The 19474-nt window shown below is 50.0% G+C and overlaps 1 protein-coding gene across 2 annotated transcripts in view; it reads left to right on the top strand.

Annotated features, from left to right (window-relative positions):
- LAMA5 (laminin subunit alpha 5) overlaps positions 1 to 19474 on the top strand; it is a 670647-nt gene that overhangs the window by 239198 nt on the left and 411975 nt on the right. For both annotated transcript variants that reach the window (XM_069650738.1, XM_069650737.1), the window contains exons 16-18: positions 612 to 749; positions 1794 to 1846; positions 16203 to 16308. In XM_069650738.1, coding sequence (XP_069506839.1) covers positions 612 to 749; positions 1794 to 1846; positions 16203 to 16308 — 297 coding nt within the window. The remainder of the gene's footprint in view (positions 1 to 611; positions 750 to 1793; positions 1847 to 16202; positions 16309 to 19474) is intronic.

Below are 19474 nucleotides of genomic sequence, written 5' to 3'. Positions count from 1 at the left end.
GTTCATCAGAATATTGTGCCAGCAAACATGTTTATCGGCCTATTGTGCCAGATAATGTGTATCTGAATATTGCACCGGAGGCAATTACCAGCTCAATATTGCACCATGGAAATATGCCCATTGGCAAATTGGGCTTGCAAGCATTCCTGAGAAGGTTGTGCAGTAGTGCATAGATGGACCTGAGCCAATGGAAATTACTGCTGTCTCGCATATTGTTACTTTGAGTGGCAACGCATTTGTTTTGCAGTGCTCAATAATTCACCTAACATTGGCTGCCTTCCTTCACCCTGGGACCCCTCGCCCACTGTACGTTATTCTCTGTTAGCAATATTGTGCCTCCTGTAAGACGGGACGTTAGCCAGCTTCCTATGGCACCTCACCCAGCAGTGCCAGTTACCCATGCTGCAATCATTGACTGTGCCTTAGCCCAGCTCTCTTAAGAGGTCGGCTCTGGGAGTGCTGATGCCATCTGTGTGGCTCAAAGCTCCCTGGTCCCAGGACCTTCTGACGTGACTCTCATGAGCAGCTTTTCCTCTGAGGTACTCCGTGGTTCTAGCTGCAGATGTCCTGTTGAGCACATTTATAAGGCTTTTTGTGTCACTATTTTGCAGCGTGTCAGTGCTCCATGGAAGGCTCCGTGCATAGCATATGCGACTCAGAGACTGGAGCCTGCAGCTGTCTTCCGAAAGTCACTGGTCAACGTTGCGACACCTGTATACCTGGAGCCTATGGATTTCCACGCTGTGAAGGTAGCCTCTTGTTCTCTAACTTGCTGTGTTGACAGGCATGGTTCTAGGTTGAGGGAAGGAGTTAATTTGGGTAGGGGGCCCTGCCTCCATTCCTGATGGACTGGGCTCAGTCGGACTTGAGAAATGTGTTGTGGCCTTCCCTACGAGCCGGTGTGCTCTCTACCAGCAAAGCAAATGTAGACTTTGTACAGGCGCGTTGACATATTCGACAAAGGTGTGCATGTCATGTTCAGGCGATTGCATGGTATTCATTGTGCTTGTGTTCTGCATGTAAAGTATAGCAGAGCCCTCAACTGTAGACCATTGGCCGTACTCATTGATGATGGACTGATTCATACTAGCCCCTAGAATACTGCTGAGTCCATGAACAATTTGGTTCAGCTGTCACATAGTCACTGACAAAACAATCCACTTTGCGCCTAATACGGCTCGTATAAGGGCACTACAAAAGTCATCTCTGCTAATAAATGAGCTGTCACGTGATACTGTTTTCATGCATTATAATGTTCTTTTCATTACATGTCTGTTCAGACTATGGTCTGCCAAAGGGACATTCATCCCACAGTGCTTCGAAACCAGAACAATGGCACTAAGGCGCTATACAAATCTAAAATAACATTATTTAGCAGGAATTGCTGAAGGTAGAGTGCCCAACCCCAGTAATAATTTCCCTGGTCATAACTGGACTATTGGCAGTGCTGCGGGTGAGCTAGGCCCACCAGGATCCTGCCTGCTTCTCTTTTCAGCCGTCCTGTATCTGGTCAGTCAGCAGTAGCTCAATAGGAACCGAGGTGCCGCGACTCAGAGGTGCAGATAATCTCCCTTATGGATTTGAGCACAACTGGAATCTGCTGATGTCGGTCGTGGACACAAGTCTCACTCAAAGGTGTTGATGAATTCTCGGGGGAAGGAAAATGCCACCAGAGTCATTGTGCCGCTTCTTCAGAACACTACGCGGGTGCCCACTCTGCAGGGTACACAAAGTGCCACTTCTATTGATGAGTCTGAACTTGCCATTGCTAAGTGATCTTTTTTCTATTGCAGTGGGTTCTTGTAATCCAGCTGGATCCACCAACCTGGAGTTGTCTCCATCCCCGGTAAGCAGAAACACTCCTTTCCATTGTACTTTGTCGCTCCCATTGTACCTTGTCTAGCCCTGCCGCCAGACCATGCCTAGCCTTCTCCGTGACCTTTGGCTCTCCCTCTCTTTTGTCCGTCCTCCACGTACCCTGTTTGTATGTATGTTAGACCTACACTCTCCTGGAGTGTACATCTGTCCTGTATCACGGTATTTGCTACCCTTGAGTACGTCATGCTTTGCCTATAATCTTCTCTTGGAAGAACCAGAGGGTTAAACTAATGTAATTGTCCGATTATCTGACTGGAAAGGCAGGGTCTGCGAAGGGAGGGTATGTGTTCCATCTCTGTGTCCACATTGACTATAATTTGGGATAAGCTGTTCCATGTCTGACCACCTGGAGCAAACAGGCAGACAGTGAACTACTGTCTTCTCAGCTTGTTCCGCCTGTCTGTATGGTGTGGCCTCCCTCCCAGCAATTCTGCAATTGCATGAAGGCAACCTGACCTACCCAGAGAATCCTCATAACTGGCACAAAACTGGCGTTGCCATTCCCTGTCCCTGCAGGAAGATCAATAACTGAATGATAGTTGAGTCTGGACTAACTCCTCACCCATTTGAGGCGAGCAAGCTGGCAAAGCTATGCATGGTTTTAGACCCCCAATGTGCGTTGGTCTACTTGCATCGTCAGTTATGTAAAAAGTTATGCTGTCAAATTTTACCCCTTGTCAGTGAAGCCCGCTGAGCATTGGAACAGCCAGACAAGATCAGACTGTGATGGTTAGAATGGGGCTTAAGTCATTTTAAAGAAAAAATGTCCACATTTTGGTCACCATCTGGCTCAAAATGTGCTAGTTCACGATCGCATTTGGTTTCTTGCGGCTCTGTTTACGGCAGGTTTACGAGATGCAAGTCCCCTCACCAGAGCTAAGCTGTTTACCCCGCTCGGGGTGTCTTGTGGAAGTGGAAAGCAGGCCGAATTGGGGAAGGCCGCGTGGGAGACACCAGGCAGAGCCACAGTTTTAGGTCAGGGAATTAACAGATCCTAGTGTGGTGTACATTGTGTATGCGGACTGCCCCTCCCACCCCCCAACCCCCCACCCCCCCACCCACCTCTGGCAATAACAGGCAGACTACCCAAGAAAATGAGAACACAAAAGAAGGCACCAACGTTTTTGCAGAAATCAGGAAACACCTTTATGAGAGATGGGAAGTAGGCTTATTGCCAGCAGACTAAGTTAGGCACACCAGACATGGGTGATTGTCTGCACTCGGCTGCGAGCAGGTTGGGGAGGAAGGAGCACAAGGGGATGGAAACAGGTGTAGGCCAGATTGGGAGACGTGTACCTGCTAAGGGTCTCTGTAGGTCCCCCGCCCCCACCCACGCATCCAGCACTGCAGCCAAAAAGAGACCCAGCCCTGGTTCTCGGCTGTTGCTCCACCCCTGCAGAGCTGCCCACAGGGTCCAAGGAGGAAGGGAGTGGGATGACTGGGTATAGGATGAGACATGCAGGAACAGGTCCCCCCCTCCTCCACAACTGTTGCTCACCCCCAACACCCCCCCCCCCTCCCTAGAGGGGAGTAGAAGCGTTTCACAGGAGGTCAAAATAATTCCCAGGATCCAAGTGACAAGAAAAAGGTGGAGATTCACGGGGGGGGGGGTAGGCTGATGCATGCAAGGGATGGAGGCACCCAGGAGGAAGGGGCGGGGTGGCGCGAGAGAGCCCAGCCAAGATGGCAGCCCTTCACTGAGCCCCGTGAGGTGGGTCCGAATTAATCCTGAGAATCGTGACATTCAGTCGGCCCGGTGCACACAGCTGGTAGAGTGAAGAGCGTAGTGTGCCCCCCCCCTCGCCCGCACAGTGCAGCTCTCGGCCTCAGCAGACACCTGGGAGGCAAGTTATATCTAGTGGCGTCCAGTGGGCTGCTGCTGGCGCAGACTCTTGTGGCGGACACCAACGGAGGAGGCCGGTGGTGGAGAGAGCTGGCGCCCCTCCTCCCAGAGTGGCGAGAGATCTGCCCCGGATCGGCACCCGACCGCGGGGGCTGTGCAGCGGCACTCCAGGAGCAGATGCAGTCTGGAGCCTGCTCCCGGAGCGGTGTCCATTGGGGCTGGCTCTACACACCCCAGGCCCTCCTTGCCTGTGTGGACCATGTGCCTTGGCGGGCTCCTGTCGTCCCTGCAACGATGGGGCTCACTATGGCAGAGCTCTGGGGAGCAGAGGCAGTTTGGAGCCTGCTCCCAGGACAGTGCAGATCTGGATTCACATTACGCATCCATGGCCCTATTGCCTGGATGCCCTGCGTGTCTCGGCAGACCCTCCTTCCCTCTGTAATCCTGGTGGGGTGCTGGTGGATGCTCCCCCACTTTTTTTGTCCTGTGAAGGCCACTGGGCTGGTCCTGGTGAGATGGCTGCAACTAGGTGGGAACCGGTCCAGACTGTGCAGCCACCAGACATCCTTTTGGCTGGCCAACCTTGAGAGAGGGCCACACTGAGCAGCCAAGAATATTGTGGGACCCGGCCGGAGGATACTGGGCCCTAGCCTGGAGGCAAAGACTTTGAGGGAGCAGGCTCCCTGCCGGCCATAGTGTCAAGACTTGATGGTCGTGTAGGCGATGATACCTCTGTCCCCAAGTTCCACTCGAACAAACAGTAAATATATTGTCTGAGCAGCCCTTGAGACCACAGGTGGTGAATGTCGTCAGCCAGAACCAGGAATGCCGGAAGATGTTTCCCCTGACCACTGTAAGGCAAACACGTGGGTTAGATAACAATTACACCCTGTGCACAATCCTAAATGTTTACCTATAAGGAGCTTACCCTGAGTGGTTGTCTGGAATGTGATGTAAGGTGTCTGTCTGAGGGGCCGACAGGGTTGACGACAAGGTTGAAGCCTGGCAAACCCTTGATGGATGGAATCATCACCTGATGCGGAACCTGGTACTGTGAGCCAAACAAAATGGCACGTGATGCAGAGAGTTCAAACCAAAGGATAATCCAATTGCAGTCCAGGAGAAAAGCCATGGTCGGGTCCAGGGGGAGCAGTTCAAGACAAGGTACCAAACAAGGGAAATCCAAGAGGCAGTCCGTGGGAATAGCCGAGGTCAAAACCAGGAAGAAGCAGATCCATGCGAGATACAAGAGCAGCGTCCGTAGTCCAACCAAGATCAGCTGTGAAGCGTGGATGGAAGTTCGCGCGTCACTTTTAAATGCTCGCTCCAGTGATCACGTGACTCACACACGTGATTGGCGTACACGCGATTGGACGCGTGGAGGAAGAACGTCCAAGCGTCGGCAGCGGAGACGCGGAATGCTCATGGCGCGTCTCCACGGCAACCGCCAATGCAGGAATGGAGAGCGATGCATACCCCAGCGTCGCAGAGTTCGGCCAGCCCCTTGTCGGCAAACCTGAAGGCGAGAATGTGCAATGGTGCGTGTGGTGTCTTGTTGTGTACTATGATTCTGCCGGGATGCAATAGGAGGGCTTGTGGATGTGGATGGGGGCGTGACACATAGTCTCCCATGCCCCTGTTATACCAGGTGAGAGCTGCCCCCCTTGGGGTGAACTGCCCCCCAATATGGGGAAAACTGACAATGGGACAGAGGAAGCTAAACCTCGAGAGGGGGGGGGGCATCTTCCAATACCCCTGAATCACAGCAGCAGGCAGAGGCGTCTGAACCTGAGGGGGTAATGGCAAAGCGGTCATTGGGGGTGCTTGACCTCAAACTAGACTCGCTCTCCTCCCAGGTTGACATGCTGCAACATCGGCTGGATAAAGACGGCGACCACCTGGATGAAGTGGAACAGAGTATCCGGCCACGAGGATGGATCAACATCGCTGGAGGCCAGGGTATGGACCCTTGAGGTGCGGCTCAAGTCGGTGGTAGCTAAGAATGAGGACTTGGAGGGGAGGGCCCACAGAAACCATATTTTCTTGGTTGGTAGCAGAGAACATCAAGGGCAGATACACATTTTGAATCAATGTGCAGAGCGGTCTTTTGAGGGCCCAAGCCTTCTCCCATATTTGTGGTCGAAAGGGCCCACTGCATTCCAGCTGCACGTCCGGTATCTGGGACGGCCCCCCACCCCATCATTGCTCACCCACCTGCTGAACTACAGGTGGGAGACTATTCTTCACCTGGCCAGGCAGAAGGGAGACATCCAGTATGGTGGCGACAAGGTCCAGATTTAGCAGGACTTCCCTGCGGCGGTGCAGGCATCAAGACGGTCCTTTATGTTGCCTCAGAGATTGCAATATTCCTTACTTCATGCTAGTCCCTGTGAAGCAATGTGTCCAGCACAATGGGAAGACCGTTCTTTAACTTCCCGGATGCGGAAAGCTCCTTCCTAGATGAGATTGGTGGCCGTCCCCACTCTGACAATTATGCACTAGTTATGGTTTGTAGAGGTGGGGAGGGTAACATTCGGGTGGGTTGGTGGTTGCCCGTGAGGATGGCTGGGAGTGGGGCCAAGGAAGGCTCAAGGGGAGGGCGTAGGGTTGGGTTACAGGGGTTGGCAGGAGGGATTGGGATGGGTTGGTTTTGTTTGTTAGGAGTCAGATTCATCACCTAGTGTCTTGCTATCATATCATTGCAATATTCCTTACTCCATGCTATTCCCTGTGAAGCACAGTGTCCATCACAATGGGAAGACACAGTTCTTTAGCTTCCCGAGGGCGGAAAGCTGCTTCCTAGTTGAGATTGGTGGGCGTCCCCACCCTGATAGAGCGAGGCCCCAGAACAGGTCTGGGACCAGGGTCATGGGGACCAGAAGGCCCCATGAGCATGGTCTCCTGACAGATGACACGGGGAGAGAACTGCAGGAAGGTCCAGCAACTGTTTACGTACTGAAATCCCATTTGTGTGCTAACCCGGGCTGCCAGGAAATATTTTTATTGCAAAGGGGTAGCCGGGCCGAAGCGGGCTTGGCCTTAGCACCCTGAGCACAGCACTAGTTATGGTTGGTGGAGGTGGAGGCGGGGAGGGCAGGGGGTAATATTCGGGTGGGTTGGGGGTTGCCTGTGGGGATGACTGGTTGTGGGGGCAAGGAAGGTTCAAGGGGAGGGGGTTTGGTTACAGGGGTTGGCAGGAGGGGAGGGGACAGGAGGGGAGCAGAGGGGGAAGGAGTGGTTGGTTTTGTTTGTTAGGAGTCAGATTTGTCACCTAGTGTCTTGCTATCATATCCTTCAATCGAAAATCTTTGGTGAAGATGACTTTCCAGGTAGGCACATGGAATATTAGGGGGCGGGGGACAGCCCCTCCAAGATCAGGAAGGTTGCACAATACCTCCGAAGGCACTCGGTGGAAGTGGCCTTCATCCAAGAAACCCATCTTATTCCCCCCTCCGAACACAAATGGGTGCCCATTGGGGATGTCACAGGTATTCCTCGTCTTACTTCACTTATGCGAGAGGGGTAGCTATCCTGATGGTTAAGGGGGTCAAGTTTTGTCTCTTCTCGACAGTGAGAGACAATGAAGGGAGGGCTTGCTTCTGTGTGGGGGTACTGGTGGCACTGGTGAATTCATACAGCCCAAATGTCGGGTGATGGTGCAGCTGGCTGGGTGCCAAGGTGCCACCATCGTGTGGGGCGGGTCCCTAAACACTGTGATGGACCTCTCAGGAATAGATCCATGGTGGGCCAGGCACCTGGGTCCAGGGCGAGCTTGCAGATGCAGGAAATATGCAGGACATAAAATCTTGTAGATGGGTGGGGACGCCAACACAGGGATGAATGAGATTACACCTTCCACTCCTGGGTTGACGGATCCAGCTCTAGGCTGGACTACGTAATGGTGTCCCATGTGGGGAAGCTCACGTGGGGTGTCTGCTGGATACTCCCCCAAACACTCTCAGATAATTCCCCTGTGCTTCTTGATTGTGGGCTAGGAGGGTAAAGAGGGGGGTCATTTGTGGCTATTCAAACCTGGTGCAATTCAGGACCCAGTGTTCTGTCCGAAATTACGGGAGGAGATCCAGTTCTTCCTTCAGCGCAACAAGGGTTCTGTCTCCTCGGCTGGGACACTCTCGGAATGCCTTAAGTGCTACATCAGAGAGTGTGCATGGCCAAAGAAAATTGTATTCTCTGGGGCATCAGAAGGGTCCTTACGACTGGGGAAGCTCTGCTCAAGAATTTGGAGGCTGAGTACGCATCCACGACAGGCCCCCGGACTCTGGCAGAGCTTGGAGAGGAGCTCGAAAGGTTCAGGGCCAATTCTGATCGGGAAATTCGGTTTCTGGGTCGGGCCATCAGATATGTCAGTACAGGGAGGGGCAGAAACAAGAGGTCTTGCTGGCTCGGCTATTAGCGGCCGTTAAGCACCCCCGCAAGTAAAGTGCATTAGGGACCCCCGGGGTGAGCTTGTGTACACGGGAGAGGGTATTGCTGCAGAATTTCAGGCGTTCTACAAGAGTCTGTTTGAATCTAGGTACTCACAGAATTCTGATTCCCTGCAACAGTATCTAGAGGAGGTCGAACTGTGCTGAGTGGAGTTGCAGCTCTGTGAACCTCTCAACCAGAGGGTCTTATTGGAAGAGATTCTGGCCGTGATCAAGGAGCTCTGGGGATCAAAGTCTCTGGGGACTGATGGCTTAGCCAGAGAATTTTATAAGGCATATGCTCCCATCCAGGCTCCAGTGCTGTGCGGGTATGAGGAATTGCTTGCCATAGGGACACTCCCCCGCCCCACACTGCATGAGGAAAACTTAGCATTGTTAGACGGAGTAAGCCGGCTGAGGACTGCGCCTCGTATCGGACAATTTCTCTAATTAATGTGGATAACAAAATATTCGCTAAGTGCTTGCTAACCAGCTGCTCCCTCTGATGCCCAGCTTGCTACTGGCGGACCAGGATGGGTTTGTCCCCAGGAGGAACACCACGTTTGGCCTTCGCCTCTTCTTCGGGGTTCTTGCGGTGCTTGAACAAACATCAGCCTACTGTGCTGTTCTAAATCCAGGTGTTGCATTTTAGCCAACTGTGTTGTGCCAAATCGAGGTGTTGCATTTTAGCCTACTGTGCTGTTTTAAATCCAGTTGTTGCCCTGCCTGTGCATCCTAGCCTAACTGTGTTGTGCCAAATGTAGGTGCTGCATCTTAGCCTACTGCAATGTTTCAAATCTAGGTGCTGCCCTGCCTTGCTTGCGCATTTCAGCCTAACCTTGACGTGTCCAACCTAGGCGTTGCCCTGCCCTGTGCTTCTCAGCCTAACTGTGCTGCCTCATTCTTAGGTGTTACCCCAGTGCATCTCAGCCTATTGTGCTGCTCCATACCTTGGTGCCACCCGTGTATCTCCTCGGACCACCTATCTCCCAGTTATCTGCCACCTAGGCTTCTAGCAACACTACCATGCTCACTAGTGCGTTCCTTATACTGTATTACACGCTGACCTTACAGGTTGCCTCTGTCACACAGCTACCTACTGCAACAACTCTCCCCCTAGGGGTAAAACCCTTCCACTCTTTTGATAGTCCGGTCTGTCTGAACCCACATCTCCAGGTACTGTCCTGTGTGATCCCTACAATGAGCCCTGCAGCCACTGTTACAGGGTTACACTACCCCAGTGACCACTTCAACCAATACCTCAATGACCCTGCACTGTGGTTGGAACAATATGCCAAGAAACCTACCCCTAACCAACCCTGCTCTCTTCCTCTCAGAAACCAGAGATTAGGTACCAGATTCCGCATTCGACACACCTGCAGCAATTCCATCAAGCAAACCCCTCATACTTCACCCCTCGCACCTTCACCCACAGCTACCTGCAAACCTACTGACACAAGGGAGAATCCACCTCTAATCAAGGGCGCTCTTATCAATGCCAGATCCCTCCCAGCTGACGCACTCAATATTGCTGACCTAATCACCTCCTCTGACCTTGATTTCATTGCTTTATCCGAAACTTGGCTACACGCCGCCTCTGGCCCTTCACTATCCTTGGCCCTACCGCATGACTATGGCATCACACATTGTGACCGTACCACTGCCCAATCCAGGGGCGGTGGTGTGGCCTTCATCCATAAAAACTCCCTCGGCCTAAGAGTGGCCTCTGACTCCAAACTAGAAGCAGCTGAATCCTTATCTGTCAAATTATCACTAACGCCTAATCAAACTGCCACCATTCACCTTATTTACAGGCCTCCTGGCCCAGCACCATCTTTTGTCGGTGAAATAACCACATTCCTCCTTGACAAAACCAAAACTAATTCCCAAACTATCATACTAGGTGACCTTAATCTAGGTCTTGGTGACCCGAAAGATTGCGCCGCATTAGACTTGGAGAATGCTCTAACTGGCCTTGGCTTCACCGTGTACATTCAAGAACCCACTCATAACAAAGGCAGGACCCTCGACTGGTTAGCCAGCGCTAACTGCAATACTAATGTCCTCGCCAATACCCCATGCTTATGGTCTGACCATCATAATAACTTTTAACATTGAAGCTACCCTGCGGGCCCCGACCCTGATAGCCGCAGCCCTCTCTACTAGAAGAAAAAAGGACATAACTAAGGAGAAACTCCTCCCTCTTCTACTCCCATCTCTCAACGCCACCACAGACACTTGCTCCGATCCCACCTCCTTAGCAGACATCTACAACAGTACTATGCTTACAGCTATAGACTCCATCAAACTTAGGAAGTCTAAAACACGAGCACATCTCAACTCCTGGTTCACCCCACAGTTAAGAGTGCTCCGCAAAGCTAAACATGCTGCTGAAAATCACTGGAAAAGCCACCCTTCTGATGAGCACAAAGATGGCTTCTTTCTTGCCTCACTCACCTACAAAGATGCCATTATCACTGCCAAAAGAGAGTCCCTTAACTGCATCCTGCAAGCTGAGTCGAACACAAAGGATCTCTTTAATATCATAAAAGAGCTAGAAACTCCAGCCCCCCACCATCCCCCTGACACCTGCACCAAAGATAGTAAATGGTGTGCCAACATCCAGGCAGCCTTATTGAATAAAATATATATGCTTCAATCCAAAATCAAAGACGAGCAAGACAGTCTGAAACTTGACAACCAACTCCCCCCCCCCCCCTGCTAGGTGCCCTTCTCTAGACTCGGCCAACATTAAACCATTTGCCTTCTCGCCACTCACTACCACTGAGGTAGAAAACATCATCTTGAGAATGAAACCATCTAACTGCCAAGGCGACCCTTGCCCAGCCACTATCATTAAGGACTCTGCTCACAATCTAGCCCCTTTTATCATGGCTTTCATAAACTCTTCCTTTAAATCAGGTATTGTCCCTGACAACCTCAAGGACGCTTGGGTGATCCCATTGCTTAAACCATCCCTTGACCCCAACATACCCACCAACTTCAGACCCATAACCACTGTCCCATTTTTGCTCAAGATCCTAGACCGCGCAGCATACCTCCAGATCCAAGACTACCTGGAATCCAACAATCTACTAGGTCTACAACAATCAGGATTCCGGCACAGACGCGGGACCGAAACGGCTCTGATAGACTTAAAAACCCAAATTGAGGTACTGAAGGACATGGGTAAATTAGCACTGATACTTCTCCTCGACCTTTCTGCAGCATTAGATCTAGTCAACCACCAGATCCTATGCAGTCACCTCCACTCTGCTGCCCACTTCTCCACTTCAGCCACGGCCTGGATCAAATCATTTCTGAGCAATAGATCCATGAGGGTCTTTGCTCCGGCCGCCTCCGCAGATCCATCTCCCATTCATTGTGGCGTTCCACAGGGATCATCCGGGTCACCCACACCCTATAACATTTTCACGAAACTCTCTTCGATGTGCTTGACTCTCTGTGTGTCTCCTACACTATGCAGACGACACACAGATACTCATTCCCATAACAGATGACTATCTAGCTGACTTTAAGGTCCTCAACGACGTCTACCTGGTAATCCAAGCTTGGATGGCCCAACACCAGTTATGCCTAAATGACAAGACTGAGCGCCTCATCTTGGGCACGTTGCAGCGCCTTAGCAAACTAGAGCCTGCCTACAAGTCTTTTGCCATTGACGGCAACACCATCCAAGTCTCGAAGGACACCAAAACTTTAGGTTTCTACCTAGACGCCACCTTATCCTTATCTTGACAAACGCAGTCCGATCAGCCTCTGCATGCACATGTAAACTCATTGCAGCCTGCAGACCGTTTCTGACCACCCCCAACACTGTCACATTAGCTAGAACCCTCATCATGGCCAAAATTGACTATTGTAGTGCCCTCTACTTAGGAACCAGCCAAGAGAACCTGAATACACTTCAAACAACCCAAAACAACGCTATTAGAGCTGCCCTAAACATCCCTTGAAACCATCACATTTCTGAATCCAGAACCAATCTAAAGTGGTTACCTGTGAAACAGAGAATCTCACTGAAAGCACTGGCCCTCTCGCACAAATGCTTGACGAACAAGGCCCCCCCCCACCTCTGCTGCCGGTTGTCCCGCCACTCGACATCCAGACCTCTAAGAACCGCCCAGACCCACTGTCTTGCGATCCCGAGGTTCAAACTCCAAAGAGTGGGGGGCACAAGTTTCCCTGTCTTAGCTTCCAAGTTATGGAACGCCCTCCCCGTTACAATCAGATCTGAAGACTCTTTCAATACTTTCAAAACCAAATCCCGGCTCCTCAACCAGCACTAGACTCGCTCCTCACGCCTTGCCATCACACTCCTTTTATCTACATAGACATTTGCCATGCCCCATGTCTTACCTGCATTGTAATTTATGTATATAGATCTGCTTGCTTATTCTCTTATGTTTTAGTCTTGTATATGTATATATGCGCTGAAGTGCAACCTTGTACATACTCGTAAATCTTTTATGTATATCTTTATGCTCTGTATGTAACCTGTGCTTAAATTGCGCCCTGATGCCTCTGGGACTGATGGTTTGCGCGTTATAAATAAACAAATACAAATCACAAGCGTTCACGGCTTTTCTGAATTCTGAAAAGGCCTTTCACTCTGTTGAGTGGCCCTACCTGTTCACGGTCTTCCAGAATCTAGGGCTCAGCTCTTATTTTATTAAACTGGTTTCTCTACTATTTATTAACCCCCTGGTGAAAATTGCTGTGGGTCAGGCCATCTCCAAAAGATTTGAAATGGGAAAGGGGACGCTGCAAAGGATGCCCCTTTACCCCATTCTTATTTGCCCTTGCAATGGAGCCTCTGGCGGCGATCCTGCCAGAGCGCCATATTCAGAGAGGGCTGAATCTTGGTCCGCACAGGCTGATTTATCTCTCTGTATGCGGTTGATGTGGCCCTCTATATTGACAACCCTGCTAACAACTTGAGCCCCGTGATGTGGGAGGTGCAGCGGTTTGGGAAATTCTCGGGTCCGAGATTCAATTGAGACAAATCTGTGGTGCACCCCCCCCCCCCACCACCACGGAGGGGACAGAGGTTCGAAGATGATTTCGGCCTCAGTCTTCCGGGGTCTGTTACCTTAGGGTCAGGTGTCTCGAACTCTGGATGACCTGTTTCACGACAACTACGGGAGAACAATTTGGAAGCTCCATGAGGCAGTGACAAGTTGGCGGATGCTCCCGCTACTAGGCTGCATTTCCATTGTCAAAATGATTGTGCTCCCCACATTTTTGTACTTTTTTTTAATTTCTTTTTTTTTTTCCTCAACGTTCCCATGCTGCAATCGGGTAGCTTTTTCCAGTGTTTGCGTGGGCCCGTCCTCCATTCGCTGTGGGCTGGGCTGCCGGCAAGAGTGGCCTATACCACGCTAATACAGCCAATGGCAAAGGGGGCTTGCTTTAGCAGACCCCAAACGGTACTATTGGGCAGCACAGGCGCACTTTCTCGGGCAATGGTATGCCATTCACTTTGTGAGGCCACATGTGCAGGTGGAGAGGGCGCTTGCCGCCACCAGACCTGCTGTGTGCAGTGATTCTTGGCGCATCGCAGATTTCGCACAATATCCTGAACATTGTTCAGATCACCTGTGCGGTTTGGAAAGAAATCACTGGGAAAATTGATGTTTCCATTCTGCACTCTCCTCTCCTTCCAGTACATGTGCCTGGGTTGGCCATGACGAGCGAGCGCGCCTATCTGCAGTGGGTGGCCAAGCCTGGTATTATCTTTGGGGATTTCTTTGTCAGGGGTGAGTTTCTCTCCGTTCAGCAGGCAAGGGAGCGACTCAGCGCTAGACGTCTTTCTCTATTTCTGTATATGACATGCGTTCAAACCGTTCTTTACCATGTTTCCTAAGCAGCCACCCGCATGGCCACTGTTGCTGGGGGTGATTCAATCCCAGGGGGAGGGCTGCTTGGTTTAGCAGATGTATACAGCAGCACTATGTCAGCCGTGCCGTGACCGTGGGAGGGGGAGACACTGAAGAGATGGTGGAGGAGAGCCCTGGGCAAGACCATAGAAGACCAGGACTGCGCATATATATTGAGACAGACCCAGAAAGTGTCACTAAACTCTAAATTCAAACTACCACACGTAATTTCCTACATCAAGTCTCACTTCCCGGCCAGGCGTCGTAGATCCTTCCTGCCGCACCAGCTGCTTGTGCCAGATGCGTCTATACACCGGCAGGATTTCTCCATCTGGCCTGGGAGTGTCCACGGGTCTCCAACTTTTGGTCAGGGGTACTAAAGGAAATCTCCTTGATCACTGGGGAACCATTGGAGGCCGACCCGATGATGGTGCTTCTGGGGTACACAGGGGCCCTGCAGCCGGGGATTCAGCGCTTAGCGAGGCTATTGCTCATGGTAGCTCGCAGGAGGGTAGCCATGGCATGGGGGAAATGCCCCCCCAGTTAAAGAGGTCACTTCAGGATGTTGCATATTGCCACGATGTGGAGACGGCTTCTATTAGAACTTTGCCACTACATGCCCGCCCACCAGGTTTGGGGCCCGTATATTCAATACTTCATTACAATAGCCGACTGATGCCGTAGGGTGGAATGGTGGTGAAACCAAAGTCTTATTTATTGCTGATGTGCACATTGTTATGCGCAGTGGGTGGGATCGGACTCCTTATTTGTTTGTGTTTGGTTGGAAAAAATAAAGTATCATAAAAAGGAGGAAGGGGCAGGGACATGACAGGTGGGCAAACATCCCGTAACAGCAAAGGAAGGAGATGGAACCCCCCTCCCACTCACCTCTGTGGTGACCACAGCTTTTCTCCTGAGTCCAAGGAGGAAGGGGCAGGGATCACAGGGGGTAGCATGGGCAGGAGTGCTGCAGTAGCTACCCTGAAGTACCCAGCTATCCAAGTGACAGGGGGAGGTCATAGGATGGGGGACAGCTGGATACACATGCAGGGACTGGGGAGGGGAAGAATTAATCAGGAAGAGGTGATTCACTGGATGTAAAACTGGCAGCTGTTAGGGGAACAATTATCATGTAATACATTGAAATGCAACAATCCCCTGTGTCTGGGCCAGTGCAGTCCCATACAGTGAAATACATTTGTGGAAATTAGAAGTCATGCAATCCATTAAAATGCAGCACATGACGCATAAGAAACACAGGTATGCAATACATTAAAATGCAACAAGAAGCATATAACCTATATGGGAAATAATATAGGCATCCAACACTTCCACAGTCTGGCCTTGTCTATGCAATGGTACCCCTCTGCCTGCATTTTGCTTTCCCACTGCTGGTGAATGAGGGCCACTCAGACTTCTCCTGGTAATTTACTACCCTTTTCCCCGTTCTCTCTACTTTGTGGTTCCTGATCACAATTTCCTCATGTTCAGCAGTCTACGTACCTTGGGCAGACATGGGCTATAGTCGAATGGGACACCAGACCAGTGTCTGGAAATATTTTAATATTCTGCAGACCCTGCATGTGCTAGTTACGAAGACCATCTTCCTAGTCCTGCAAAAAAGAATGATGCCACAAACCCACATTCAGGATCTGTGCTCATTTAGTAGCAGAAATAATAGCTCATGCTTAAAGATGCGGAAAAAAGAGATTTACGATTCTATTGGTTCAGTAAGTAGGTTCCAAATAATAAAGCTTATTGCAGTGTTCCATGATTCGTATTTAATCTGATGAAGATCCATATAAACGCTTCAGATACTTCCACAAAACGCAATGCCTCAATCTGCTCATTTTCCTGCAAGATCAATGGACCTCCTTTCTTCAGTCACAAATAATAATGTATTGGAACCCACATATAGACAGAAGTTTTGGATGAGGGCCCTTCATAAGGGGCATGGACTCCAATGTCTGGACACCACGTGGTTCACACCTGCTCTTAAATTACCTTGATCTGATCTTTTTCTTGGATGAAGTGAATTGTGGTGCTGTCGTGTTTGTGAGGGGCCTGTCGTGTAATTGTGAGGGACACCTGCTGTGGGGTATGTGTGGGGGTGCGCCACCTTGTACTTCTCATTAATGTGTGCCCTTCTTGTTGCAGACCCAGGGATCCTGCCAGTGCCGAGTATTTGTTGAGGGTCCTGCTTGCGACAGATGTAAGCCATTGTACTGGAACCTAACACCGGAGAATACTGAAGGATGCACAAGTAAGAATGGCCTCAAGGCGTCTGAGCTGACTCTGAACGGGTTACAAGCCAACACGTGAGGGAATACAGCGCAGAGGTTGAGTGTGCAAGATCGAGGCCAAAGGCGGTAGAAGCATAATATGGAGAGGGCCTGGGAGCTGACACTAAGGGGATTATTGAAATCGACACTAAGGAGAGCCTAAAGTGCCGAACCTAAGCAGAGCCTGAAGAGCCGACACTAAGACGGGTCCAAGGATCTTACACTAAGGGGATAAAGGGATCCAACAATAAGGGTGCTTGGGGAGCTCCCTGAGGGGGCCCACAGCAGAGACTGAGGTTGGCTGGGGAATGAACACGGAGGTTGGTGATGCTGATGAGGTCTCACTATCACGACTGCAGGTTTGCGTGAAGGGGCCCATTGTGGCTGAGAAAAAGCGGGTCATAGAGGCAACACTGTTTGGAGTGACCCTAGCACCTACACTGAGGTGGGTATGGAACTTGCACTGTGCCAGGTTAGAAAGGCTACATAAAAAGTGCAGTGCTAGATATTCCTATAGATCAGATGAGCCTGGTCACCCTGCCTTCAGTTGCCCAATCTTCCCATGTTGAGAGGGGAATTTGTACCATGTGCTCAGGCCACAGTAATATACCGTAAATCCAGCTAATATTAGGCGCATCTTCAGACTTCTTGGTATAAATAGACTTTTCATTGTTCTGGTGCAGCCCTTGGTCACATCGCCTCTGCTTCTGGCATGATGATGGATGTACTCCCCATAATAATTAGCCTTTGGCTGGTTTGTTATGAATGATGGCAGGAAACCCCAGTCTTGGCAGACATGGCAAGTGTTACCTCCCTGTTATCTTGGAGGGAGTTCAGTAAGCTGGCAAGCTTCCAGAGTCTCATGGAGCGATTGCCACAAGCTCACTACATGCAACATTTCTATTTCTATTAATACTTATATAGCACCATTAAACAAACCCACAGGCATCGGGGCGCTAAAAAGAAACCTACACCAGGGAAGCTGTAGATCTATGAGCCAAAATGTATCCACTGAACAAGTATGTCTTCAGGGATTTCTTAGTCCTAATGACTCACATTGTCGGAGGCAGGGCGTTCTATAGATTCGGGACTTTCACATAGAATGCCTCTGGCTAGTCACAGCGAAGTTGACTCTTGGCACCTTCAGTAGGTCAAAGCTATTGGATGTCAACACTCTGCTGTTAGGTGCCCAGGTGAGTGTCTACCAGATGCTGTGGCCATTTCTCATCAATATATTTATGCGCCAATGTTGGAACGAAAAATTATTCTAGTCTCTACTGGTAACCAGTGTAGTGCTTTCCTGGCTTGGGTTACAATGATCTCCATGATCTATCCGCCCCAAACCAGTTACTGCTCGGAGTGCATCATTTTGACTCGCTTGAAGTTTACTCTGTTGCCCTGTGCCAGTTCCCAACAATAATATGCCACAATAATCCAGTTTGGCGCCCAATATAGCCCTTGCAATACTGGTGCAATTCTGCTCCTATAGAAATGGGTGAATTTGACATAAGAGCCTAATAGAATAGGCTGAGATAGAACTAACATAATTCACCTGCGCCTTCATACTACTCGTTCGATCAAAATACACTACTAGCGTTTTTACTTTGTGCAATGTATGTATAAAACAACCTGCAACAATGAAATGACTATACTCATTGCCAAGCTTTTTCAATCTAGCATCCGTCCCCGTAATCCATTCTGTTTTGGAGTTGTTCAGTGACATACCGTTCTTAAGCACCCAAGATTGGAAGATGGCATAAACCCCATTTCTGATGCTTGTGTAATGTGTGTGAATGATCCCCCTTGGCTCAAACGGTGGTAACCTATAAATATTATAGAGGGAAGGGGACAGACATGAGCCCTGAGGAACTCCACACGGAACCTCGATGGCATCTGCTTGAGCACTTTTAATATAAATTCTGGAAGTTCGATAAGTCAGGAAGGGCTTTATCCATTCCAAGGCAGAATCTGAAAAATGTGCGGAAAGTAAGCGCCTTTTGATCAAAATGTCATGGACACCAGATCAAAGGTGGTCGATGGGTTTAATAGCATCAGTATCAGCATTTCTCCTTTATCCACAAAGTGCAATATATTATCCTTCAAGGTCAAGAGTTACGTTTCGGTGTCGTGTGCTGACCTGAGTCTGGATTGTTGCTTTCTGAAGATCATGTTTGCAGTCAGAAAATCCTGAATCTGCAAGTGCACTGTTCTATCCAAGATCTTAAGTAAGAACTGCACGTTAGTAATTGGTAGATAATTTGCCATATCCGCAGCATTCATTGATGACTTCAGCAGTGGCAACACCCATGCTTTTGGCAAAGGATTTATTGATGAATAAAGCAGGAATAAGGGGGAAGCACATGATTTCACTGCAATAGCTGCACAAGCATCTCATTTACAGGATGTGGGTTTCAATCGGGCCACAATATTTCCGACCGCCTCTTCTGATACTGATCTAAAGGTAAACCATTCCTGTAAATGATCTGCCCCAGAGTCCTTCGGGATATCATCTGAGAAAGACATCAAGTTATTATTGCCTTCCATTATCTGTTTATTAGCAATGTCCTCACATATTTTTTGGATCTTAGTGGCCATAGCATTTTGAACGGGGGTAAACCAAGCATTAGCCTTTATGATGTCATTTTCTGCCCCCAATGGTTTCTCCAGTTCTCTAAGCACCTTTAAAAAGCTCCCTTGTGGTGTTCCCTAACTTACTGATTGGGACTTCGTATTCTGACTTTTTTGCCTCCAGTATGGCAATTAATTATTTTTTTGCCACTGGGGCAAAAAACATAGAATAACCTACCCCTGTAAGTCTTAGTCAGCCGTGCCTCGCTCCCTCTGTAGAGACTGTCCCCTTAATAAGAAAATTGTAAGACTTCTCATCAGGTGTGTTGCTAGAGCTGGAAAAGATCAGGGGCTAAGCTGATGACAGGACTGGTGGGATTCGGGGCTAGCTATAGCCTTTTGGTTGTAGCCCCTGAGCTTCTATCTGGGGCTACAACCAAAAGAACGGGGGCTATAGTCCCTTCTGCCCTCCCTCCACCTAGCAACGCCTCTGCTTCTCGTTCATGGGAGTGACTCTACCCCGGCCTTGCAGTACTACTTGAGGCACCAGCATGTGGAGGGACATTTTCTGTTAATGTG

Source organism: Ambystoma mexicanum, chromosome 3p, assembly GCF_040938575.1.
Source record: "Ambystoma mexicanum isolate Mex_15411 chromosome 3p, UKY_AmexF1_1, whole genome shotgun sequence".
NCBI lineage: Eukaryota > Metazoa > Chordata > Amphibia > Caudata > Ambystomatidae > Ambystoma > Ambystoma mexicanum.
Note: the sequence above shows the minus strand (reverse complement) of the source record. Positions and strands in the feature narration are given on the sequence as shown.